The following is a 27118-nucleotide window of genomic DNA, read 5'->3' on the forward strand; positions in this document are numbered from 1 at the left end:
AATAGAGAGACAAAGCCAATCTGAGAAAAGTTAGGCAACAAGGAAAGACTCCTGTTGGTTATAGCAGATAAGGTCCCAGTTGTAGGCCCAATCGTTATCCTCAGTAATATAAAAAATGTCCTAACTTGCCAGATGAAGCTCTTCCCCATGTACGTACGAGACATAACTGATACATGATGGGACCTGAGCAAGGACACAATAAATGATAACCATTACCTAATCAGCATCTTAGTTTATCATCAGTAGGCTAATTCAGGAATGATACTGAAGGAAGGCTGGTTTATTGCCATATCCCACAACAATTACCCAAGGATATGAACTGATTTTGTCATTTGAGCTACCTGACAACAAGATCCTTTCATTGCACCATTAGGATGTATGCTGATAGATAACAATCACTTGCAGTTAGGTTGGAAGATAAAGAGGGCCAGCCTCCACTTAGGCAAGTGTCAGCTAAGACCAAATGTTTATTAGTGTGAATGGTCAAATCCAACCACACCTATAGAATGGAAATTCTTGAAAAAACAAAGTAAAATCAATCCTGAAACAATTACTCATCCACCCTTCATTCCCAGTGACACATGGCATGCACTTAAAATCTTAAAGAGCTCTCCTGCAATAGGCCCTGCTAACATAGTACCAATCCTAAAACCTTCAACGCACCTAACTCCCCTCACCCCTCCTACCTCATATCACACGTGTCTTCAGTATCCAAGCCTGAGAAATTTATCCACAACAGAATCTTCATGTAAAATATCTCATTCTTACCTACACAACCTCTCAGAGATTCAATCACAAATACCACACTACACTGACCTTATAACACTTCCTAGCTGACTTCAACCAACCACAATCCCCTTCCTGCATAGTATTAGTTGCAATAGATGTGAGGATGTTTGATTAAGTAAGTAATGATAAAGTAAAAGAGATATGTTATTAAGATGAGTATAGTTGTGAGAGTGGAAAAGGGTGTGATGAAATGCTTTGGACAGAGGGAGAGCATAAGCAAGGAGAGGTTGACAAAGCAGATATATGTGTCAGAAGTGGAGAGGACAAGAAGGAGACCAAATTGGAGATTATTAAATGGAGTGAAAAAGTTTTTTTAATGCTCAGGCCTGATCATGCTGAAGGGTGAAAGTTGTGCATAGGATAGGGTTAATTGGATCAAAGTGGAATACAGATGATGACATACTGTCAGGGGACTGAACCAGAGCATATGAAGCCAAGGGAAACCACAGAAAGGTCAGTGGGGCTTGGTTGCAGATAGAGAGCTGTGATTTTGGTGTGTTACACATGGTAGCTAGGGAATGAATGTAAGTGAAAGAGGCCTTTTCTTTGTCTGTTCCTAGAGCTACCTCACCAACATGGGAGATGGCAAACAAATATGAAAAAGAGATATTAACAAAGCATTTGATACTGTTCCACAACATATCCTCACACTATAGATACTAGACACCATCCTCCACAAACTCTTTCAAAGTCAGTCATCAACTTCAGCAATTTCTCACTTGAATCTGCCATCAGTGCTGTATCATCAACAAACAACTGACTCACTTCCCAGTCCCTCTCATCCTCTACAAACTATAAACTCATTTGTTTCTCCAAGACTCTCATATTTACCTCTCTCACCACACCATCCATAAACAATTTAAAAAATTAACACTACTTCTAGCAGCTTTCCTCCCACACCATATACTCCTAAGACCATCCACAATGCATCCCTATCATATGCTAGGTATTCTCAATCACCAGTCCTTTTTCAGCATACAACTCCACAAGATGTTCAGTATCTCTATTCTTAACGCTGAACACCCCATGTCCCCCAATTATACCCTCATCAGCTGTATTACTCATCTTTGAATTCATATCACCCATCACTCATACCTGGTCTCTTGCATCAAAACTGCTGATGCAGCCACTCAGCTGTTCCCAAAACACTTGCCTCTCATGGCCAGGTGCATAAACCCTAATAATCACCAATCTCTTTCCACCAACTTTCTTTTTTACCCACATCAGTCTAGAATTCACCTTACACCCTTCACACACAACTGCTTCAGAAGTAGTGCCTCTCCTTCCCTATCACTTGTCGTCTTACCAACCCCTGACTTTACTCCTAAGACATTTCCAAACCATTCTTCACCTTCAACCTTGAGCTTTGTTTTACTCTGAGCCAGATCATCCAGGTTTCTTTCCTCAAATATACTACCTATCTCTCCTCTCTTCTCATCTTGGGTATATTCACACACATTTAGACACCCTGCCTTGAGCCTTCAAGGAGGATGGATGAGCACTCCCTGCTTGTCTCCTAATTCTTTTCCATCTTTTAGAAAATGTAATACAAGAAGAGGAGGATTATCTATAAAATAATGTGAACAATGCTCTCAGGTTTCTAAATTGTGTCAAGTGTACTGTGCTGTCTTTGAAGAATTTTCTTTCACACTATCCTATTGTAAGGCAAGTAAGGTACAAAGGCTCTAACCTAATGTTCCTACCAACCACTACTACTTAATGCTCCTGTCTGATCCTACCCACTAATTCTACCTAAATGTTCCTACCTACTACTTCTATCTATTGCTCCTACCATTTTAGTGAAAGGAAGGGCTAGCACATAGTGCTCACTACAGGAAAACCCTAGGTTACAAAGAATGAGCTGTGCAAGTTAAGTGTTGTCAAGTGTTACTTGTGCAAGAGAGATTGCAATTTTGTGGACAGAATACCAGTGGTCCATGTGTGGGTGAGGCAGAAAGAAAAGACAGCTACCTGGATCAGAGGACTGCAACCTGACAACCACCGAAGTGCTGAGTCACTACGCAGCTGTCTCTAACCCTCCCTGATATCCAGGCAAGTAGCACTGGTAATATACCTCCTTGGTCATTTGCTGCCTGCCAACTAATACCTACCTTATATCAGATAATAATATTATAGGGAAGCAGTGATGGCTTGCGCAAAACATGCTTATGGCATGAGAAAGGTGGGCAGATTAGAAAGGGTAGTGAGTGGTGGGATGAAGAAGTAAGACTGTTAGTGAAAGATAAGAGAGAGGCGTTTGGACGATTTCTGCAGGGAAATAGCGCGAATGACTGGGAGATGTATAAAAGAAAGAGGCAGGAGGTCAAAAGAAAGGTGCAAGAGGTGAAAAAGAGGGCAAATGAGAGCTGGGGTGAGAGAGTATTAAATTTTAGGGAGAATAAAAAGATGTTTTGGAAGGAGGGAAATAAAGTGCATAAGACGAGAGCAAATGGGAACATCGGTGAAGGGTGCTAATGGGGAGGTAATAACAAGTGGTGAAGTGAGAAGGAGATGGAGTGAGTATTTTGAAGGTCTGTCGAATGTGTTTGATGATAGAGTGACAGATATAGGGTGTTTTGGTCGAGGTGGTGTGCGAAGTGAAAGGGTCAGAGAATGGTTTGGTGAACAGAGAAGAGATAATGAAAGCATTGTGGAAGATGAAAGCAGCAAGATGGCGAGTTTGGATGGTATTGCAGTGGAATTTATTAAAACGCGGTGACTGTGTTGTTGACTGGTTGGTAAGAATATTCACTGTATGTATGGTTCATGGTGAAGTGCCTGAAGATTGGAGGAATGCGTGCATAATGCCACTGTACAAAGGTAAAGGGGATAAAGGTGAGTTTTCATATTACATAGGTAAAAGTTTGTTGAGTATTCCTGGGAAATTATAAGGGAAGGTATTGATTGAGAGGGTAAAGGCATGCACAGAGCATCAGATTGGGGAAGAGCAGTATGGTTTAAGAAGTGGTAGAGGATGTTGGGATCAGGTGTTTGCTTTGAAAAATGTATGTGAGAAATACTGAGAAAAACAAATGAATTTGTATATAGCATTTATGGATCTGGAGAAGGCATATGATAGAGTTGATAGAGATGCTCAGTGGAAAGTATTAAGAGTATATGGTATGGGAGGTAAGTTGCTAGAAGCAGTGAAAAAGTTTTTATCAAGGATGAAAGGTATGTGTTCGAGTAGGAAGAGAGGAAAGTGACTGGTTCCCAGTGAATGTCAGTTTGGGGCAGGGGTGCATGATGTCTCCATGGTTGTTTAATTTGTTTATGGATGGGGTTGTTAGGAAGGTAAATGCAAGACTTTTGGAGAGAGGGGCAAGTATGCAGTCTGTTGTGGATGAGAGAGCTTGGGAAGTGAGTCACTTGTTGTTTGCTGATGATACAGAGCTGGTGGCTGATTCAGGTGAGAAACTGCAGAAGTTGGTGACTGAGTTTGGTAAAGTGTGTGAAAGAAGAAAGCTGAGAGTACATGTGAAGAAGAGCAAGGTTATTAGGTTCAGTAGGGTTTAGGGACAAGCTAACTGGGAGGTAGATTTGAATGTAGAAAAACTGGAGGAAGTGAAGTGTTTTAGATATCTGGGAGTGGATTTAGCAGCGGATGGAACCATGGAAGTGGAAGTGAGTTACAGGGTGGGGGAGGGGGCGAAGGTTCTGGGTACATTGAAGAATGTATGGAAGGTGAGAACATTATCTTGGGGAGCAAAAATTAGCAAGTTTGAAGGAATAGTGGTTCCAACAATGTTATATGGTTGCAAGGCATGGGCTGTAGATAGGGTTGTGCGGAGGACGGTGGATGTGTTGGAAATGAAATGTTTGAGGACAATATGTGGTGTGAGGTGGTATGATCGAGTAAGTAATGAAAGAATAAAAAGTGTGGTTGAGAGAGCAGAAGAGGGTGTATTGAAATGGTTTGGTCACATGGAGAGAACGAGCGAGGAAAGATTGACAAAGAGGATATACGTGCCAGAGGTGGAGGGAACAAGATGAATTGGGAGACTATATTGGAGGTGGAAGGATGGAGTGAAAAAGATTTTGAGCGATTGGGGCCTAAACATACAGGAGGGTGAAAGGCGTGCAAAGAATAGAGTGAATTGAAACGCTGTGGTATACCAGGGTAAATGTGCTATAAATGGATTGACCTAGGGCATGTGAAGTGTCTGGGGTAAACCATGGAAAGAAAGGTTTGTGGGGCCTGGATATGGAAAGGGAGCTGTGGTTTTGGTGCATTACACATGACAGCTAGAGACTGAGTGTGAATGAATATGACCTTTGTTGTCTTTTCCTAGCAATACCTCGTGCACGTGCAGGGGGAGGAGGGTGCTGTTTCATGTGTGGCGGGGCAGCGATGGGAATGGATGAAGGCAGCAAGTATGAATATGTACATGTGCATATATGTATATCTCTGTGTATGTATATGATGAAATGTATAGGTATGTATATGTGAATGTGTGGGCATTTATGTACATGCATGTGTATGTGGGTGGGTTGGCCATTCTTTTGTCTGTATCCTTGCAAAACCTCACCAATGTGGGAGACAGCGAATAAGTATAATAAAAAAATATATATTTTAGCATCAGAAAGTTATCCATCACTTAATCTCTTCTAGTACCAGCAACTCGAATTCCATGCAAAAGCAAATAAAAACAAATAACTCGTTATGATTTAACTAACGGAATGGTTAATTTACCTTTGACTGACAATTATATACAAATCCATGTTAAATCTGCCAATATCTATCAACTTATATCCTAAAAAATGCAGACTACATCAGGCTCATCAGACAGTTAGCATTGTCATTGAATTTGCCATGATGACTAACCCAGCTCACATTATCTGATGCTAGAATTCATCTCTTGTGAAAGATTTGCGATTCATCTTTACATAGCTAGTTTATTTTGGATAAAAATTTAAAGACTTATTGAAAAAGAATATTTATGACAATTTAAAGAACACTACAATTTCTAGTGCCTTCTGTGCAAGTGTCTTATAATTCTACAAGCATTTCACATAATTACAATCAGGTAAATCCTGGATGAAAATATGATAAAAAGGTAGCAATAATTATGAGGGGATGATGATGATCATAAATATTGGCAAAAATATATATAATCTGAATTGCAACATATTCTTATAATTCTTTTTTTTATATACATATGTTTATCTTCCCATCTTTGAAAGATGCATCAGGAGCAGATGAACAACAGCCTCATTTGCAAAGATCGTCTTTAACTGTCATGTATAACACATCAAAACCAGTCACTCATCGATATTCAAGCTCCACAGATAAAACAAAGATTCCTCGTGACTGCTTCATATGCCCTGGTTCTGCCCATTAATGGTATATCATCCCTATATACAACATCAGGCCAATTCTTTCTATCCAAAACATGCCTCTTACCCTCATGAATGTTCTGACCTCCTATCACCATCAGATATTGCTCCCATTGTTACTGACACTTTACCCTTGCTCTCTTTATGCCAAAAGCTTTTCAGTAAACCATCATCAGCTCTCTCAATCACAATACATTCATGCTGTCTCTGAAAATGTTATTTCTTACATAATCAACCTTCCTAATAGCAAATATCATCCTTTGGCATCCCATTTCTACCACATCCATCATTTTTCTGTCTTTTGCACTGAAGGTCCAAATATTCCATTCATACAAAACTGTAAGATCTACAGACTTCAAGCATCCATTTTTGCCCTCGCAGGCAGACCTTTCACTCTACACACTTATAAAGTGCCCAGGACCATAACCCCCTTTTCCAAACTGTGACTTATTTCCGCCACGTGATTCCATGAGGTCAAGTCCACTCCCAGGTACCTACGTTGTTTCACTTCCTCCCCAATTATATTCTGATAAAACTATGGCAACCCCCCCCCCCCCCCCCAGTACATCTCATGACTTTTGTTTACATTATCTTTCCACTTTACTACTTTTATACAGTATCCCAAGCTTTGTCATCAACCTGTGGATTTTCTTTCTATTGTCTGACACCATGGTTATGTCATCTGCAAACAGCACTTGATTCCAATGTTCCCCACCCCATCCCAGCATACTATTCCATTTGTCCTCTCACAGCCACATTTATGAGCAAATTATAAAGCCATGGTGACATCACACATCTTGGATGCAAGCATATCTCCAATGAGAATCACTCATCCTCCTTCCTTCCAGCTCACATACATGATTTATTCTCCTAAAATTCCTCTATGTATTTAATATCTTTCCATTTATCCATAATACCTAAAGTAACTTAAATAAGCCATTACCATCAACCTATTATATGCTTTCTCGGTTTCCCTAGATCCAGAAACACCACGTAAAAGTCACTCTCTTCAGTTATTTCTCACACACACCCTCTACCTTTCTGGAAACCATAATGCTCCTCCTCAGTAAATTGCTTGTGCTTTAGAACCTGCCCTCAATCAACACTCTCCCATACACTTTATCATGTATACCGACGGAGTTATGCCTCTATATTTAAAATATTCATGATTTCCATAGTGTCAGAACTAAATCCTTTTGGATATACTGTGGCAAATATTTTGTTCTAACTTAGATTTTCAATAGTATACGTCATTATGACAGTACAGCATAACATACACTTCCCTGAACTCTATGTTAACCACTACACAAACTGAAATAGAACAAGAATACTTTTAAAAAGTGAAGAAAATCCTACCTAAGCTTTTGGTAGGGTGTGGGTTTACCCCATACAGTTCCTAAAGTATTCAAACTACTTATAAACTAAGAATACAAGTTTACTGAAAAAAAAGAATTCATGAAATGTCATTCTATTAACAAAATTCTTTGCATGGGATACATAAAAACTGAAAAGTAAAAAAAACTATGGAAACAATACCATAATAAGAAATAGCACATACATGAGTAAGACATTCCTCTATAAAGATTAAAAGCAATCATTAAACTCAGTGATATGTACTGTAACAAACTACACATTTCAGAAAATAGCTATTGTTCTACACTAAGGTACCTCTGATACATGGAGTGCAAATGAAAGGAGCGGAGCTTGATAAATGATAATACATACTTTATAATGTAAACCCCCCTAATAAAAAACTAAAAGGTTGTATCTAACACAGTTAACCACAATTCGTAGTCTTTTCTTCATTGGGAAAACAACTCCTAAATCATAGTAAACTTTAGCATTTGAAGGTGAATTCCTGGCAGAAATGACTAGATCAATATCCTACGATAAAAAACATATCAATACAGAACAACTGCACAAGAAATAAACATTTCAGTCCAGTACAGCAGACAGTTTACATAAATCATTCCAATTATAAAAACAGGCTGATTGATCAATGTAATTCAGCCAAGTGCTTTACCAGTTCTTTTTTACATGTTTTTTAATGTTCTTAGGATAATAACACTTTATCTTCATACACACATTCTACCTTTTAATGACCTTTAATGTACAAACTAAATCAGTTTGTTCACTGTTAAACAGAGCTCACACATCTCACTAATGCTTAAATGACACTTCAGTTGAATCTCCAAGCAGGGTGACAGTTCGAAGAGCATCTTCATCATGAATCTCAAGCAGTGCTCTTGTTCCATCATTAAATGTAAAGGAAAGGCCCCCATCTATTACCAAGGAGGCATCAAAGCACCGAGATTTTACACTTATTGTTTTGGCAAACCCTCGAGGTTTGACACATTCACTGCGCATTGGAGATGAAACTAGTTGATCACGGATAGTATACACCATTTTTGAAACCTCTGAGGAAACAGTAAAGAAAATTTGTTGGGAATGACAATTTTTGAAAAATGTGTTAGACAAATCTTAGCAAAGTACAAGAATCTAAATATATTTACACATTCATATAAGAAAAATAATTAAATAGAAATAAGTCAATAGAATAGTACATCCAAGAGAGTTGTTTCCCTTGTAAACGCCACAACTGAAAATATATAATGGAAATTCATCATGAAAAACAAAAATTCATTTGGATACTGGGAGAGCTTCTTTTTCTTTCTTACTGTATTTACTCCACTTCATGATGTGCCAAAATGAGTTCCTGTATGTTAAAATTTGGGTTTCAGAGTTGGTAAAGATGTCTACCAGATGTGTAACTATGCTCTCAAATTATCAACTCTTGTATTAGTTGGAATCAACTAACATAGCGCAAATGCAATGACCTAGTACTATTAGCTATACCTACAGGTTTCTGAGCTCAATTACAAGGATCCCAATTTAGAATGACCAGAGAAGATAAAAGGTACCAAATCAATAACTAAATAAACTGAGAAAGAAAACAGCTTCCCTGAAGTCAAATTAGTTTTCTTCCAGTAACATTTACCCAATCATAGAGTAAGCCCTGTAACATGATGAAAAATTAAGAACAGCAAAGATGAGAGATACAGTGAGAAGGTTGTAGCAGCTCTTAATTTCCAAATTAAAGAAAAATCATCAAATGAAGAGGAAGATCAAAAGAAACAAAAATGCAAGGCAGGAATTGTGAGAAAAAGGATACATCACAACACAATGTTGGGTATGGCTTCAAATACAGCCATTACATACTTAACTCATCACTCTGAAGGATTAGAGAATAACTTTAAAAACTGTAGGGATAATACCCATACTGTCGCATCTCACTATCCAAACCCATACAAAACCTTCCACTAACAGAAGATGCAAACATTCCAGACAAAAGTCAAAATAGGAAGGCCAGCATTTCCACTGTACTCACTAAAGTGAAAGTATGTGGAAGGCAGAGACCCAAAGAGCAAGGGGTTCAGCAGGAAAGAGAAGATAAGAGTTTAATAAATGTCCTGTCATTCTAATTCAAAGGGGGATTTCAAATTCATATCTGTATGCTCACCCAGACCAATCCTGCAGGACAAGCTTGCTGGACTCCATAAAAAGAGAATGGCTATTTCATTACCTGCCATTACAATCTAAGGTTCAGACAACCGAAAACATCCATAATGATATGGACTGACTGTACAGCAGCAACCACTGTTCTTGTCAGATACATTCACATATTTGATAATATATAGTACTACCCACCTAGGTACTGGAGGGGTTAGTGATGGCTGTGTAGTGAGCCATCGCTTCAACAGTTTTGTCAAGTTGCACTCCTTTGATCGAGGAGGCTGTCTTTTCTTTCTGTCTCACCCACAGTTGAACTGCTGGCATTCTGTCCACAAACATATAACCTCTCCTTGTCACATACAACACTTAACTCACACAACTCATTCTTCATAACTAGATTTTCTTGTGCAGAGCACTATGCACTCACACTGCTTTTTGGCGAAATATAAGGAGCAATAGATATAAGTAGTATGTAGGAATGTTAGTAGACAAGAGCATTAGGTAGGAGTATGAGCTGGGAACATTAGGTAGAAGTAGTAGGTTGGAATATTAGGTACACATTATGTTGAAGTAGCTGGCAGGAACAACAGGTAAGAGCCTCTGAAAACACTGAGTTAGGGTTGCCATCTGCCTGTAGCTTGTTCAGGGTGAGGTACTAAAAGCTAAGAAGTGGCACTAGAATTCACCAATTATGAAGACCTGCTGTGGCTATCACCTTGAAGGAGTTCCCAAAGGAAAGGGGCATCAGAGATATAGAGATGATGGCAAAGAATTGGCTGCTTAATTTCCATGCCAGCCATAAGCAATATGAATAGTTCCTAAATAAGTGTTGGGAATTTGTTGAAAATGTTTGGGGTTGACTTTGCAAGCACACTGTTACTCTGAAAGTGTGGAATAACAAACAATATACAACAATATATAGGGTGTGGATAAACTAACAACACAAACATAAACTGCGTACCTGACCCACCAATGAAATTTTGGAATGAAGTCAATAATGATATATAAACCTGGTTAACAAATACATTAGTACCTTACCTGGGTCAGTAATAAGCATCTGGTTAAATTTTTCTGTTATCTTGGAAACAAAGTATTGGTCTGTGTCTTGAATTTTAAAACCTGTCTCTTCTTTGACAATAGTAAGGATCTCTTCCATATTCTGCTCTGTCAATTTGTTAATATTATATGTCCATGAAGTTGACCCAGTTCCTGTGAAACATCAAAATTTTTCTTCTAATTACTGAATTGTTGTATAGCTGTCAACACAGCAAATAAAATCGTAATGATACAAAGAGCATTCACTCATGAAAAAGCATTATCTATTAAAACTTAAGTTCAATCATGACTTCTTCAAATCACTTACTTACTTCCTGCAAGGGTTCTGTTTCCATATACATATTTCATATCTTCTAATAAGTTACACTGGGTAGACTTTGAAAGAAATGGATAGAAAGAGTAAGAAAATTGAGTGGTTTGGTCTGAGCATGCTTTGCTGCTTTATGAGGTCTGCAATTTGCAATAAGAATTCTGGACTATACTATTTTCTATGATCTCATGGTATGTGCCTTTTTCTGACTTGGTTTACAGCATTGATAGCATGTGAGATGGCAGGACCTAGGAATGGAGCTTGGATTCTGTGTGCAAAGTAAATGTTGGACACTTTGGTCCTCTCTTGGTTTTGCATATTTACAGCAGCTGTTTGTTTGGTGGATTAAATGAAGTGTAATCAGAATGGGTTCAGTGGTCAGAGAGGAGTTCATATATATATTCCAAGTGGTCTCTGTTAGCAATTTTGGAGTGAAAATGATAATTTCTGGTGGGAATGGATGCTGGAGATGGTAGGCTGGAAGTTTGGGTCACTTACTGTGAAGGTCATGTTCAAATAAACAGATGGTGTATGAGTAAGTTCACCTCATGGGTCTTGGGTGTGAGTGTCAAGCCAGGAATGGAGGAGGAGGATGAAATCTCAACATGTATAGTTGTTGAGTGTGCTTGTCAGTTTCTGTTGTTAGAGACAATGCTTAGAGTACAGTACACAAAGATCTAATTCCCAAATGCAATAAGCTAAAACTGACCACTGATACAAAAAATACTTCATCACACAGATCAGTGAACAATGGAATAAGATATATGCTAATGTTACAAATGCCAAAACAATAGATTCATTCAAGAAGAAACCAGATGATTAATTCCAGTTGGTAAATTATCACTGAACAGAGATATGACCTACAAATATTGTTACAGGCCAATAAATCTTTTGTTACCCATTTGCCCACTGTGTTCTATGCATTCTTTGTTAATCATGCCTACTTTCTAATGTGTCTTCCATCATACAGGGAAAATCTCTTCAGACATGAAAAAGCTATTCTCCCTGAATGTGTAGACGATCCTATTAAAGGGCCATTCCTCCGATCGCACTGACTTTTTTCTGGGCATTACAGCATCAAAGAACATGCTGACTGTGAAACTCTGTGGAGTTTACATTAAACCAATACAGTACCTGTATTGGGATGCCCACCCCTGAAGGGCAGAAGTGTGTTCGAACATCCAAGGAAAAAACTCTATCTCTATATCAGAGGAAGATTTTTGTTTTCTACATTGTTCCTTATGTCTTTTTGAATACAAAAGACTCAGAGCTTTCCTCTGATGACACTTTTGCTTTCTATATTAATTTCAAAACACCAGAATATTTCCATTATTAGTGAAGAACTTTACAGTACATGCATTAAAACCCAAATGACACTCTAGGCATCTAGGTGCCAACTAACACTCATGCTCTGGTAAAATGCACGGCCAATTTTAAATTGAATGTCTGGCATTCTCAACATGAAGTGAAGCTCTAAAGAGTATTCCACTTTATGATAAAAATTTTCAAGTTCTTGATGTTTCCATATTATCAAACAGAGCATTACTGAAATTATGCTTGCACATATAACATGTCTAAACAATGGTTAAACAATATTCCTTTTAGTAATACACACAATGATCTATGGTTAGAGCCTACATTTTCAACTCATGCATACAACATAGCAACTTTATTCTTTACTCATATTAAAAACTCTCAGTCAGTTAATTCCTCTGAATTTGAAGGAAAATAGCATTAAAACTTTAGAAAATCTGCTGCTTTATGTATTGGTTCAGTCAGGTAAGGATATTACCTTTGCAGTTAAGAATAGAGGTTTTTCACCCAAACTATATTAAAAACTATGATGCAGCAGCTCCTTTGTCAGTGGCATTGTCTTGCCTGGAGGAACTTTGATCCCTCATAGGGATTCTGTAAATGAAGAAGATACTTGTTAATTGGATAAAATTTGCATTTGGGTCTTTCCTTTTCCTTAAAAGAGAAGTTTTCAAGTTTATTTCTTAATTTTCATTTATCTGCTTTCTAATAACTTCAACACTTTCAGCATTCCTTTCCTAGTAAAACATCACAGGTATGCATTAAACACCCATCATATGAAAACTTTTTTACAGACAAAAACTATTCATATGCTGGCAAGCACTGCATACATTTTATGATCACCCTCCCTCTCTTGACCACTGTACTTGCACATCAGGGAGTAGGAGTTGTGTAGAGATCATAGAAAGAATAGACTAACTTCTAACAAACTGGTAATTCTTTTATTATGTTGTTCTGGCCATCTAATTGTGGTTCTCCTGTTAAAATGATAACATGGTATCCTCTGATAGAGTTAAGAACAAAACACACTACCAAATAAATCAGCATTTCACTTTGTTTCAAAATGCTTTTTGGCCTATTTGAAATGTTAAAAGCTTCTGCAAAAGCTACTCAACTATGAATACATGACAAAAAGGTGAAAATAAATGTAAAAGATATGTCATTCATAAAATCACTAGTGTAATGCATATGAAGGATTTAAAACCTTAATTCATCATTCATTAGTAATAAAAAGCAAGATCAACACTTGCTCTTGAAGGGTTTCAAACTAGATACTGCTAAACTAATGAGTATTTTAAAGTACTCATTAATGATCACAAGTGGCCTCTTCAATATCATTTTCTGTTCAATTACCTGCCCAATCTCTTCTGTAATAAAAAATGGTTATACTATCTGCCAAATATTTGATGTTTTTAAGAAATTGCACTAACCATTCCTTACATAATTACAGCATTCTAGATTAATCCTGCAAGCCTTCTCCAGCTATACCCTAAAATAATTTAGGGTATATACTTCTGTAGACCCTTCCATCAAGATAACCATCACACACACAGCCGAACATAAACCTTCTGTCATGACTAGGGCTTCCTCTACGTCTGTCTGTTCCTGCACACCTCATTTTTTCATTTCTCAATTCATTTTCTTTAGATGTCTGTATGGTTTAAGTACTCTATTCTTTACCATATCAACCCCAACCATAACATAATTATCTGATTATCCAGCCACTATCTTCAAATTCCAATCTCCACACCCGCTTTTCAGAAAATCCAGTTGAAATACTTTTATTCTAAAAAAAAATTCACTATTACAGACTTAAATTCTACTATCATAGATTTGGTGAACTGTATCATTACTTGAGGAAAGAGTTATTCTAAGAGATAACAAGATGGCTTAACTTTCTTCCTCTTATCATCCTTCTTAAAGTTTGGTTAATGTACTTACCTGCACATCACTCATTCTTGTATCTCAACTTCTTTTCCTAAAGCCTTAAAACATAGCCTCATCATTTACCCTGACACCCTGAGTCCTGTAAACTGTAAACTATCACATTCTACACTAGCTTCTCTCTATAAAACATGTGTACTCTGCTTTTATCACTCGCAATTGTTTCCTAATTGTTTCTGCTCATACTGCTATCTACACAATGCAAACTATCAACCTGGAGAGGGCAATCGTTTGCTACGTCTATATTGTTTTTACTCAACCAAGTACCCTAAAAAATATGTGTAGAAATCTACAGTATAATATGTGTGCATTAGTTTGATGCCAGCTTGCTGAATACTCCCTGACAAAATATCCAAAACTCACTTTCATATTCTTATACCCATGGCCAACATACTGGCTCTTACAAGTACACTGGCATGACTGCAAAAACCTCTTCAGTTAAGGCGACTAAAAGGGGAGGGAGCAGGAGGCTGAAAATCCTCCCCTCTCGTTTTTTTTTTTCTTTTTTTTTATTTTCCAAAAGAAGGAACAGAGGGGGGCCAGGTGAGGATATTCCACAAAGGCCCAGTCCTCTGTTCTTAACGCTACCTCGCTAATGCGGGAAATGGCGGATAGTTTAAAAAGAAAGAAAATTAATTTCAGATACAGAAGTCCATGTATAAATTACATCCTTTGGGACAAAAAATAGGTGGGCTGGTCACTAATGAATTTTTCAGCTTCCAAAATCAATTTGAATGTTTCACTTCAGATTCTTTTAGAATGAAATACTATCATCAGTTTGATGGACTCTTAATCAAAGCCCCAACTTGCAAAATTACAGCTAATTTACTACTTCACAGTTCTAGTACTTCTGATGATGAACTTCAGAATTCTAGTACTTCTGATGATGATGATCAAAATTCCTGGTGATGATTCAAATATAGTAATGAATGCCTAGCATACCTGGTCAAATAAGTTACAGTTGATAAAAATAAAGTTTTAACCCTTTCACTGCAACAGGCCACATCTGGGGCCAACCATAATACTTTGTGGAAGGCTACATTTGTGGCTTTAAACATGCATGCCCTCATTTGAATTTCCAGCTGATGTATGGCTGCCACACCTCTTCCATAAATGTCACTGGGAACTTCACAACACAACTAGAAATAATATCAGGCATCACAATCACTCATAAGTCATCAAAGTAAGTGTAAATGAGGCACCATAGTGGAAAGCTAGATTTTACGTAGCAAAATATGTATTCAATCATACAGTAAAAGGAGCAGTTTTTTTTTGCATCACTGTTTATATTTTTGATAAAACTATGTTTTTCACTGATTCATTTAGATAATATTCAATGTGTAAATTATAATAAAATACAAAAATGTGTGTATAAAGCATGTAAATAATATAGATGGAATATGTGAAATCATGCCTGGTAAAATTTATAAAGTCAGTAATGTGCTTGGCATATGTAGAATGATATCATAACAGAAAAATCTATACTTGTCGCTTTTTTTCATACTTGATTACTATTTCCTGGGTTTGCCAGGTAGCACCAGGAACAGATAAAGAAGGGCCAGATCCACTTACATCCATTCTGTAGCTGTCATGCATAATGCACTAAAAACCCAGTTCCCTATCTCTTTCCATGGTTTACCCCAAACGCTTCACATGCCCAGGTTCAGTCCAATGACAATACACTGGCCACAGTATACCACTGTTCCAATGCACTTTTTATTCTGTGTATATGTTTTGTTAATGTTACATTTATTGGAAGAAAGGGGATGTCTATGTTGTTCAAGTGTAAGGATGGGGTTAGATTTTATTCTTACTTTGAGGCTGGTGATTAGTTATGTAGTGGTTTGGTTAAGAAGGGTCTCATGCTGTTGCAAAGAACTGAGTGCCAAGCATACTGACATAAGGTTGTATTGTAGGTACTTCTGTTTCACTATGCAAGTGCTGCATGTTTGTGGTTGCAAGTCAGCTAATGACTGTTGAAAGTGTTCAGAGTCTTGTGTGGTTGACAGTACTTTTATATTTGTTTTTAAAAAGGCAGATGACCTGGCAAGTGAAGCAAAATTCTGGGCACATCAGACGAATTGTTTGTGGATAATACCTGGGATTAAGCATTTGCTTGCACAAATATTAATAAACTGAAACATAAAAAGAAACTGAATTGGATACCCTTCTTAGGTTAGTCAATATTCTTGACAAAATTGAACTGGGTAGTGATATTTACTGATAAATTGCCTCATCTTTGAGAGACAGTCTACCAACTTAGCCTGTCTAAATTAACATAAACTTGTATCTTTTCATGTCTGGTCATGACAAAATTAACTACCATAAATGTACAAAGAAAAGACGAAAGGAAGAGAGAAGAGTGAATGGTTCCAAATGAAGATTGGTCAATGGCAGGGGTGTGTGATGTCACCATGATTGTTTGATTCGTTTATGGATGGGATGGTGAGGGAGATAAATCTGAAAGTCTTGGAGAGAGTGGCAAGTATGCAGTCTGTAGGAGATGAGAGGGCCTGGGAGGTGAGTCAGTTGTTTGCTAATGATACAGCAAGAAACTGCAGAAGTTGGTGACCAAGTCTGGAAGAGCATGTGAAAGGAGAAAGTTGGGAGAATGTGTGAAAAAAAAAGCAAGGTTCTTAGGTTTAGCAGGGTTGATGGACAAGTTAGTTGGGGTATGAGTTTGAACAGAGAAAGCTTGGAGGAAGTGAAGTGTTTTAGATAGCTGGGAGTGGACATGCGACAAGTGGAACCATGGAAGTGGAAGCGAGTAATAAGGTGAGTGAGGGGGCGAAGGCTCTGGCAGCACTCAAGAATGTGTGGAAGAAGATAACATTATCTGGGAGGGCAGGGATGAGAGTGTTTATGGGTATTGTGGACCCAATAATACTGTATGGATGTGGGGGCTATAGATAAAACTGTGCGAGGAGAGTGGATGTGTTGGAAGTGGAATGTTTGGGTACTGTATGTGGTGTAAAGAAACGAAATATTTCGGTACTGTAGGTGGTATGAGATGGTTGATTGAGTAAGCAATGAAAGAGTGGTAGAGGGTGTAGTGGCATGGAGAGTGTGTTTGAGAGAGCTGAAGAGGGTTTGTGGAGGTGGTCTGGACATATGGAGTGAGTGAGTTAGGAGGGGCTGACAAAGAGGATATATGAGCAGAAGTGAAGAGAACAAGCAGAGCAAGGAGACTAAATTGGAGATGGAAGGATAGAGTGAAAAAATTTTAAGTGATTAGGGTCTGAACATGCAGGAGGGTGAAAAGTGTTCAAGGGATAGAGTGAACTGAAGCAATGTGGTATACTGGAGTTGACATGCTGTTAATGGACTGAACCAAGGCATGTGAAGTGTCCTTGGTTAACCATGAAAAGGGTTGTGGGACCTTGACGTGGATAAAGAGCTGTGGTTTTGGTGCATTATATAAGACAGCTAGAGAATGGATGTGAGCAAATGCGGCCTTTGTTCATCTATTCCTATAGCTACATTGCTGATGCAGAAAATGGCAATAGGTATGAAAAAAAATTATAAAATCAATATCCCCCAAACAGAAAAACAATGAAAGAAGACATGTTAAAACAAATGTTAAAAAAAGGCATGTCCTATATAGAAAGCCATCCTTTTCAAACTTTGCATGATATTCAAGCAAGTGGTGAATGCTTTAGTCATATGAAAGCCAAACCCAAGTGCTACAATGCTACAGCATATGTAATGAGCAACACATGTGGTCACCAATTCTTGAAGGTGTGGAGACAAAAGTCAAGTGATAAGTTTCAAAACATTCTGTGTCCACCACTCTGCTCTTGATGCAATAAAAGATTATATATGATATACAGAGATACCAAAAGAAGCAGGAAAGAACAGCACAGTCTTTCAATCAGTGCTTCATTATACTAAGGTGTACATAGGAAAGTGAAGGAGTTGCATGATATCTAAAGGTGAGATATGATTACATCACTGGAAACTTAATCTGAATTCAGTCTAATTCTGATCAAACTAAGGATGTAAAAGACAATACCTTCCATTAATGGCCTGTAAGAGATTAATATTCTGCTACATATTCCATACTCATCTGTCTCACTCCTTTTGATAAGGACCTATAAAAATCACATAAGTACAGTCTATTATTTAAGCAACTACTGACTTAACATTTAACATCAAAATCATTACCAAAATGACTATGTCAGAGATGTAAAGGGTAAGTAAATACATGAAAGTGCATAAACTTTTCCAATACAAAATTTGGGCTGTTGTGCAAAAGTTGAACCCACAGTAAAATTCCAAATTAATGACTGTTTACTTATCATTTGGTAGCAACACAGTAATTCTACATCATAGAGCTAGATGTCTATTCTTTTCCAGCCTGTGAGACTGGGAATGAGGATCCAAGTTCTGCAAAAGTAATCCCAACAAAAGATGGAGGCCCGCATGCATATGAGACAACCAATGTAAATGGGAATGGACTTAGTGATTATAGATAGATAAGTAGATTATACTAATGTAAACTGTACAGCATTCTCTCCATCATCTCTGTGACAACTAACATACATATTCCCTACCAAACTACATTGTAAATCTTCAGAAATATAAATTCTTTCTCCATCATCCTATATGCACACTTTCTCACCTGTGCTGGCGATGAATCCTGAACACTTCTGCTTGATCCCTTTGACATCATCAAATCCCAACTCCATATATGATACTCTGGCAGACACACACTCTCCTATGAACACCTATGGAAAAAGGCATGTCACTCACTCTACACACAGTCCATAAAAAGAATATTCACAAAATTTCCCACCAAGGAAACTTTTTAGTTATAACCAAGACAATAACTTTTTAAATAAGGAAGTTCCAGTCTATATGCTCTGTTCAGTGGCTGTTATGAGATTCATGTAATACAAAATCTACATTTGAAGTAACCTGAAAATCATATTGGGATCACTGTTCTCTTTAAAAAATACTAATAAAAATCCTCATGCAGGAATGATTACTTATATCTCTCCACCTCCTGAATTCATTATGTAAGATATCTCTAATTTGTTCTAATCAATCTGTCTACATTCATTATGTACTGCCCTCTCATTCTTTTCTTTTCTTCCTAACTTTCTCCTTATCAATGAACTCCCAAGTCTACCACACATACAGAGAAACAAGTTTCCGAATTGCTATGCTTACTCTATGGTTACCCTAGAACTGTAAGATTCATTTTCATGTTGTACAATTTTGACAGCTCTAAGGTGAATCCAATTGGGATATTTCATGACTGTCTTGGTATGGGGATAATAGCCGAGTTTGGTAAGAGACATATGTGCTAAACATTTTGTGAATACAGATGTGCACATTTTTGGCCAGATTTACCTGTATATTCTATAAATTTCAAAAACATTTAATTTTTTCATACATTCGCATTTCCTGTGTTAGCAAGGTAGCGTCAAGAACAGAGAACTGAGCCTTAGAGGGAATATCCTTACTTGCCACCCTTGTCTGTTCCTTCTTTTGTGAAATTAAAAACGGGAGGGGAGGATTTCCAGCCCCCCGCTCCTTCTCCTTCTTGATGTCTTCTACGACATGCAGGGAATAGGTAGGAAGTATTCTTTATCCCCTATACATTTCAAAAATAAAATGTGAAAAACTTATCAATCAATGAGAAACTGCATTCACATATCCAATCAAGAAACCAACTTCATAATTAACATTTAAGAGTATCAAAACGTGAAATAAATTGCACTAACCTCATTAAGGGCTAAGACTGGAAGTACTCTCCTTGCGACACCAATCCCACTACAAGGAGAGATATCCTTCTGTAATGTATGTAACTGTGGCTCCAAATCCAAATACCTGCATTTTAATAAAAAACAATTTATAATGATCTTACTCCAATGAAACTAATCGTATGAGACATTATTTACACTTCAGACTTTTTAGTAAGAATAATATTAAACAAATTATCACTATCTGTGGGGTAAGTTAGGCATGTTTAAGAGTATAAGAGTCCCTGTGGTGTTGCATGGATGCAAGGCTTGGGATCAAGAAAAGGCGGTGTGGAATAGGGTGAATGTGTTGCAAATGAAATGTTGATCAAGCAAAATATGAAAGGGGAAAAGAAAGGTATGGTAATAAGACAAGAATGGTTGAGAGAGATGAAGATGGTGCACTGAAATGGTTTGGATATGTGGAGGGAATGAATGAGGAGAGGCTGACAAAAAGGAGTATAAATATTGGAAGTGGACGTCACAAGGAGGAGAGGGAGACAAAATTAAAGATGGAAAGACATTTAGCAAACAATTTTGAAAGCTTGGAGCATGAACATGCAGGAGGGTGTAAGGCGCGCACTGGACAGAGTGAAGTGGAACAATGTGGTATGCATGGGTTGACGGACTGTCACTGTGCTGAATCAGGACACAAGAAGTAGGGAGAAACCATGGAAAGATCTGCTGTGGATATCATGCACTACATATGACAGCTAGAGAGTGGATGTGAGTAAGTGAGGCCATTTCTTTGGCAGTTCCTGGTACTACCTCACTAACACATGAAATGGCAAATAAGTATGCAAAAAAAGTATTCTTGTGCAATACAGCACAATATAAATATTTTTTCATTATCATTATCTTAAATGTAAAGGAAAAAGCTAAAGATTACTAAATGTACAAAAGAGAGGACAATTTCACCCACTCATAAGTATTTACATTCATTTTACATCTTGTACTATGATGGAATAAACTGAAATAGCCCATTTCTTAAAAGTCATACTGTCAAGCAAATGCTACACTGCAACATCAAAAAGCTTATGTTAAACTCTTATGAGTAATAAGAACTTATCAATCCAAAGCTGATAATCCACAGCCGCTACTGACAGAGTGATTAGCATTGTGCTAATAATCTATTTCATTTATAATTGCCCCAAGACCCCCTCCTAAGAAAGGATCCTGATATTACTCAGGAGCACTTTCCAAGAACGTCTGCAGCTCCATGGCTGTACTACTTCCAGTAGCAGGGAAAGGATGGTCTCATTTGAAGCAAAAAGTTATCTGACAAGACTGTATACCCAATGATACAGCTTCACCAGAAGTGACTATCCATTTACATTGCAACCCCATGAGGTGAAGTCCAGTAGTTTCACTGGATTGTACTTACAAAAGAATATTAAACTTTGCCAACATAACCAAGGGCCACGATCAAACTAGTTCTATATGATCTATCATAATATATTATCATAATATATTACTGTAAACATCCCTTTAAACATCACAAGAACAACACAATGCAAGCACTGTAATAACACGACTACTGTAATAACCTTGTTAGATTAGCCTTCATAAAGTTGAAAGAAAAAAAATACCTGTATTCATGATATCGCAGTTGCTGATCATGAAGCTCTACAGGTGGTTTGAATATGTTTTCGCCAATCAATGTGACACGAATTCTGCTTCTAAATGTCCACCGGAATTTCCCCTGTTAAGTAAAGTTAAATGAGAGGTAATACAGTTCAATATATTAAAAAAATATGTATAATATGATACTATTACACCAGCTTTAGCAAATCACCCCAGGCTATCTTTTGTAGCCGTAATCCTTCCTAAAGTTCAGGTTATCATATAAATATCCTAGACATAAGAAAGTATTCAACTAGCCGAGACTGCATGTAAAGTACAATGTCCATGCTGAAACTGACAAAAGTAAACTGATAAAGTGTTATAAATGAGTCAATTCAACAGAGTGGGCATGATTGAGGATGTATGTGTGAATGATGTTGCACAGGCTCTATGTATATGGCCAAACTGGAAATAGAATACCTATAGACTCATGAATAGATCAAGTTTTTATGATCATATAAGCAAAAGGAAGGAGGGTCATCCTATACATAAGTAATATTTTTGAGGGTTAAAAGCTAGGTACCAGGTACAGTGGACCTGCAAAATATCATGAGAATGGGAGAGAATTACCACTATAAGATGCTTACTTAGGCAAACACTTGTCAAAATATAAAAAAAATGTATTGTATACCATATATTTCTAAAAGGGGAAACAGAAGAAGGAGTCACGCAGGGAGTGCTCATCCTCCTCGAAGGCTCAGATTGGGGTGTCTAAATGTGTGTGGATGTAACCAAGATAAGAAAAAAGGAGAGATAGGTAGTATGTTTGAGGAAAGGAACCTGGATGTTTTGGCTCTAAGTGAAACAAAGCTCAAGGGTAAAGGGGAAGAGTGGTTTGGAAATGTCTTGGGAGTAAAGTCAGGGGTTAGTGAGAGGACAAGAGCAAGGGAGGGAGTAGCACTACTCCTGAAACAAGAGTGGCGGGAGTATGTCATAGAGTGTAAGAAAGTAAACTCTAAAATGATATGGGTAAAACTGAAAGTGGATGGAGAGAGATGGGTGATTATTGATGCATATGCATCTGGGCATGAGAAGAAAGATCATGAGAGGCAAGTGTTTTGGGAGCAGCTGAGTGAGTGTGTTAGTAGTTTGATGCACGAGACCGGGTTATAGTGATGGGTGATTTGAATGCAAAGGTGAGTAATGTGGCAGTTGAGGGAGTAATTGGTGTACATGGGGTGTTCAGTGTTGTAAATGGAAATGGTGAAGAGCTTGTAGATTTATGTGCTGAAAAAGGACTGTGATTGGGAATACCTGGTTTAAAAAGAGATATACATAAGTATACGTATATAAGTAGGAGAGATGGCCAGAGAGCATTATTGGATTACATGTTAATTGATAGGCGTGCGAGAGACTTTTGGATGTTAATGTGCTGAGAGGTGCAACTGGACGGATGTCTAATCATTATCTTGTGGAGGCGAAGGTGAAGATTTGTAGAGGTTTTCAGAAAAGAAGAGAGAATGTTGGGGTGAAGAGAGTGGTGAGAGTAAGTGAGCTTGAGAAGGAGACTTGTGTGAGGAAGCACCAGGAGAGACTGAGTACAGAATGGAAAAAGGTGAGAACAAAGGACAGAAGGGGAGTGGGGGAGGAATGGGAGGTATTTAGGGAAGCAGTGATGGCTTGCGCAAAAGATGATTGTGGCATGAGAAGCGTGGGAGGTGGGCAGATTAGAAAGGGTAGTGGGTGGTGGGATGAAGAGGTAAGATTATTAGTGAAAGAGAAGAGAGAGGCATTTGGATGAGTTTTGCGGGGAAACAGTGCAAATGACTGGGAGATGTATAAAAGAAAGGGGTAGGAGGTCAAGAGAAAGGTGCAAGAGGTGAAAAAGAGGGCAAATGAGGGTTTGGGTGAGAGAGTATCCTTAAATTTTAGGGAGAATAAAAAGATGTTTTGGAAGGAGGTAAATAAAGTGCATAAGACAAGGGAACAAATGGGAACATCAGTGAAGGGGGCTAATGGAAAGGTGATAACAAGTAGTGGTGATGTGAGAAGGAGATGGAGTGAGTATTTTGAAGGTTTGTTGAATGTGTTTGATGATAGAGTGGCAGATATAGGGTGTTTTGGTTGAGGTGGTGTGCAAAGTGAGAGGGTTAGGGAGAATGACTTGGTAAACAGAGAAGAGGTAGTAAAAGCTTTGCGGAAGATGAAAGCCGGCAAGGCAGCGGAATTTATGAAAAAAGGGGGTGAATGTATGGTTAACTGGTTGGTAAGGTTATTTAATGTATGTATGACTCATGGTGAGGTGCCTGAGGATTGGTGGAATGCTTGCATAGTGCCATTGTACAAAGGCAAAAGGGATAAAAGTGAGTGCTCAAATTACAGAGGTATAAGTTTGTTGAGTATTCCTGGGAAATTATATGGGAGAGTATTGACTGAGAGGGTGAAGGCATGTACATAGCATCAGATTGGGGAAGAGCAGTTTGGTTTCAGAAGTGGTAGAGGATGTGTGGACCAGGTGTTTGCTTTGAAAAATGTATGTGAAAAATACTTAGAAAAGCAAATGGATTTGTATGTAGCATTTATGGATCTGGAGAAGGCATATGATAGAGCTGATAGAGATGCTCTGTGGAGGGTATTAAGAATATATGGTGTGGGAGGCAAGTTGTAAGAAGCAGTGAAAAGTTTTTATTGAGGATGTAAGGCATGTGTACGAGTAGGAAGAGAGGAAAGTGATTGGTTCTCAGTGAATGTTGGTTTGCAGCAGGGGTGTGTGATGTCTCCATGGTTGATTAATTTGATTATGGATGGGGTTGTTTGGGAGGTGAATGCAAGAGTTTTGGAAAGAGGGGCAAGTATGCAGTCTGTTGTGGATGAGAGAGCTTGGGAAGTAAGTCAGTTGTTGTTCGCTGATGATACAGCACTGGTGGCTGATTCGGGCAAGAAACTGCAGGAGCTGGTGACTGAGTTTGGTAAAGTGTGTGAAAGAAGAAAGCTGAGAGTAAATGTGAATAAGAGCAAGGTTATTAGGTACAGTAGGGTTGAGGGACAAGTCAATTGGGAGGTAAGTTTGAATGGAGAGAAACTGGAGGAAGTGAAGTGTTTTAGATATCTGGGAGTGGATTTCGTAACAGATGGAACCATGGAAGTGGAAGTGAATCATAGGGTGGGGGAGGGGGCGAATGTTCTGGGAGAGTTGAAAAATGTGTGGAAGTCGAGAACGTTATCTTGGAAAGCAAAAATGGGTATGTCTGAAGGAATAGTGGTTCCAACAATGTTCTATGGTTGCGAGGCATGGGCTATAGATAGAGCTGTGTGGAAGAGGGTGGATGTGCTGGAAATGAGATGTTTGAGGACGATATGTGGCGTGAGGTGGTTTGATCTAGTAAGTAATGAAAGGGTAAGAGAGATATGTGGTCATAAAAAGAGTGTGGTTGAGAGAGCAGAAGAGGGTGTTATGAAATGGATTGGTCACATGGAGAGAATGAGTAAGGAAAAATTGACCAAGAGGATATATGTGTCAGAGGTGGAGGGAACGAGAAGTGGGTGACTAAATTGGAGGTGGAAAGATGGAGTAAAAAAGATTCTGAGTGATCAGGGTCTGAACATGCAGGAGGGTGAAAGGCGTGCAAGGAATAGAGTGAATTGGAACAATGTGGTATACCGGGGTGGACGTGCTGTCAATGGATTGAACCAGGGCATGTGAAGCGTCTGGGATAAACCATGGAAAGTTCTGGGGGCCTGGATGTGGAAAGGGAGCTGTGGTTTCAGTGCATTATGACATGACAGCTAGAGACTGAGTGTGAACGAATGTGGCCTTTGTTGTCTTTTCCTAGCACCTACCTCACACACATAAGGGGGGAGGGGGTTGTTATTTCATGTGTGGCGGAGTGGCAATGGGAATGAAGAAAGGCAGACAGTATGAATTATGTACATGTGTATATATGTATATGTCTGTGTGTGTATATGTTGAGATGTATAGGTATGTATATTTGCTTGTGTGGATGTGTATGTATATACATGTGTATGTGGGGGGGCTTGGGCCATTCTTTCGTCTGTTTCCTTGCGCTACCTCACTAACGTGGGAGACAGCGACAAAGCAAAATAATAAATATATATATATATATATATATATATATATATATATATATATATATATATTTATTTATATATTTTTTTTTTTTTTCTTTTTTTTTTTTTGTCGCTGTCTCCCGTGTTAGCGAGGTAGCGCAAGGAAACAGACGAAAGAAATGGCCCAACCCACCCCCATACACATGTATATACATACGTCCACACACGCAAATATACATACCTACACAGCTTTCCATGGTTTACCCCAGACGCTTCACATGCCCTGATTCAATCCACTGACAGCACGTCAACCCCGGTATACCACATCGATCCAATTCACTCTATTCCTTGCCCTCCTTTCACCCTCCTGCATGTTCAGGCCCCAATCACACAAAATCTTTTTCACTCCATCTTTCCACCTCCAATTTGGTCTCCCACTTCTCGTTCCCTCCACCTCCGACACATATATACTCTTGGTCAATCTGTCTTCACTCAATCTCTCCATGTGCCCAAACCATTTCAAAACACCCTCTTCTGCTCTCTCAACCACGCTCTTTTTATTTCCACACATCTCTCTTACCCTTACGTTACTTACTCGATCAAACCAGCTCACACCACACATTGTCCTCAAACATCTCATTTCCAGCACATCCATCCACCTGCGCACAACTCTATCCATAGCCCACGCCTCGCAACCATACAACATTGTTGGAACCACTATTCCTTCAAACATACCCATTTTTGCTTTCCGAGATAATGTTCTCGACTTCCACACATTCTTCAAGGCTCCCAGGATTTTTGCCCCCTCGCTCACCCTATGATCCACTTCCGCTTCCATGGTTCCATCCGCTGCCAGATCCACTCCCAGATATCTAAAACACTTTTCTTCCTCCAGTTTTTCTCCATTCAAACTTACCTCCCAACTGACTTGACCCTCAACCCTACTGTACCTAATAACCTTGCTCTTATTCACATTTACTCTTAACTTTCTTCTTTCACACGCTTTACCAAACTATTACGGACCTAGCCAATGAAGTTGGCATTATGGCTTGAGGGGGTTGCAGCACAACCATCGAGGTTAAACATGAATGAAAACCATCAAAACTATGTATTCACTACCAACTAGTACAATAGTGGTTTCCCTTTCCTTTTTTTCACTCCTTGAAATGACTACAAACTGAATCAGCAAGGTGTTCAACTTTGCACCTCATTGCCTTACTTTTGTTCTCATTTACTCTCAACTTCCTCCTTTTACACACTCTCCTATACTCTGTCACCAGCTTCCAGCATTTCTCTCTTAATTCTAAGACTAAGATTCAGTAACCAATTCACCTTCCATACCCCTTCAACCCCAGGTTACTGTAGACCTGCCCCTCTTTCTAAGACCCTTCCAATATCCTCCCTCACCATCCTACCCATGAACAGATAAAACATCCACGGTGACATGTATATCAGAAATCAGTACATACAAAATAAC

General features: G+C 38.5%; 1 protein-coding gene across 5 annotated transcripts in view; it reads right to left on the bottom strand.

The window, feature by feature from the left end:
• Positions 1-5710: 5710 nt before the first annotated feature.
• Nadk2 (NAD kinase 2, mitochondrial) overlaps positions 5711-27118 on the bottom strand; it is a 98255-nt gene continuing 76847 nt past the window's right edge. For 4 of the 5 annotated variants that reach the window (XM_071683529.1, XM_071683527.1, XM_071683530.1 and 1 more), the window contains 5 exons: positions 21600-21712; positions 19993-20098; positions 18885-18990; positions 10678-10848; positions 5711-8543 (listed from right to left, as the gene is read on the bottom strand). In XM_071683529.1, coding sequence (XP_071539630.1) covers positions 8287-8543; positions 10678-10848; positions 18885-18990; positions 19993-20098; positions 21600-21712 — 753 coding nt within the window. In that variant the 3' untranslated portion in view covers positions 5711-8286. The remainder of the gene's footprint in view (positions 8544-10677; positions 10849-18884; positions 18991-19992; positions 20099-21599; positions 21713-27118) is intronic. The other variant, XM_071683528.1, reaches the window with a different exon arrangement.

This window comes from Panulirus ornatus, chromosome 36 (assembly GCF_036320965.1).
Source record: "Panulirus ornatus isolate Po-2019 chromosome 36, ASM3632096v1, whole genome shotgun sequence".
NCBI classification, from domain to species: domain Eukaryota; kingdom Metazoa; phylum Arthropoda; class Malacostraca; order Decapoda; family Palinuridae; genus Panulirus; species Panulirus ornatus.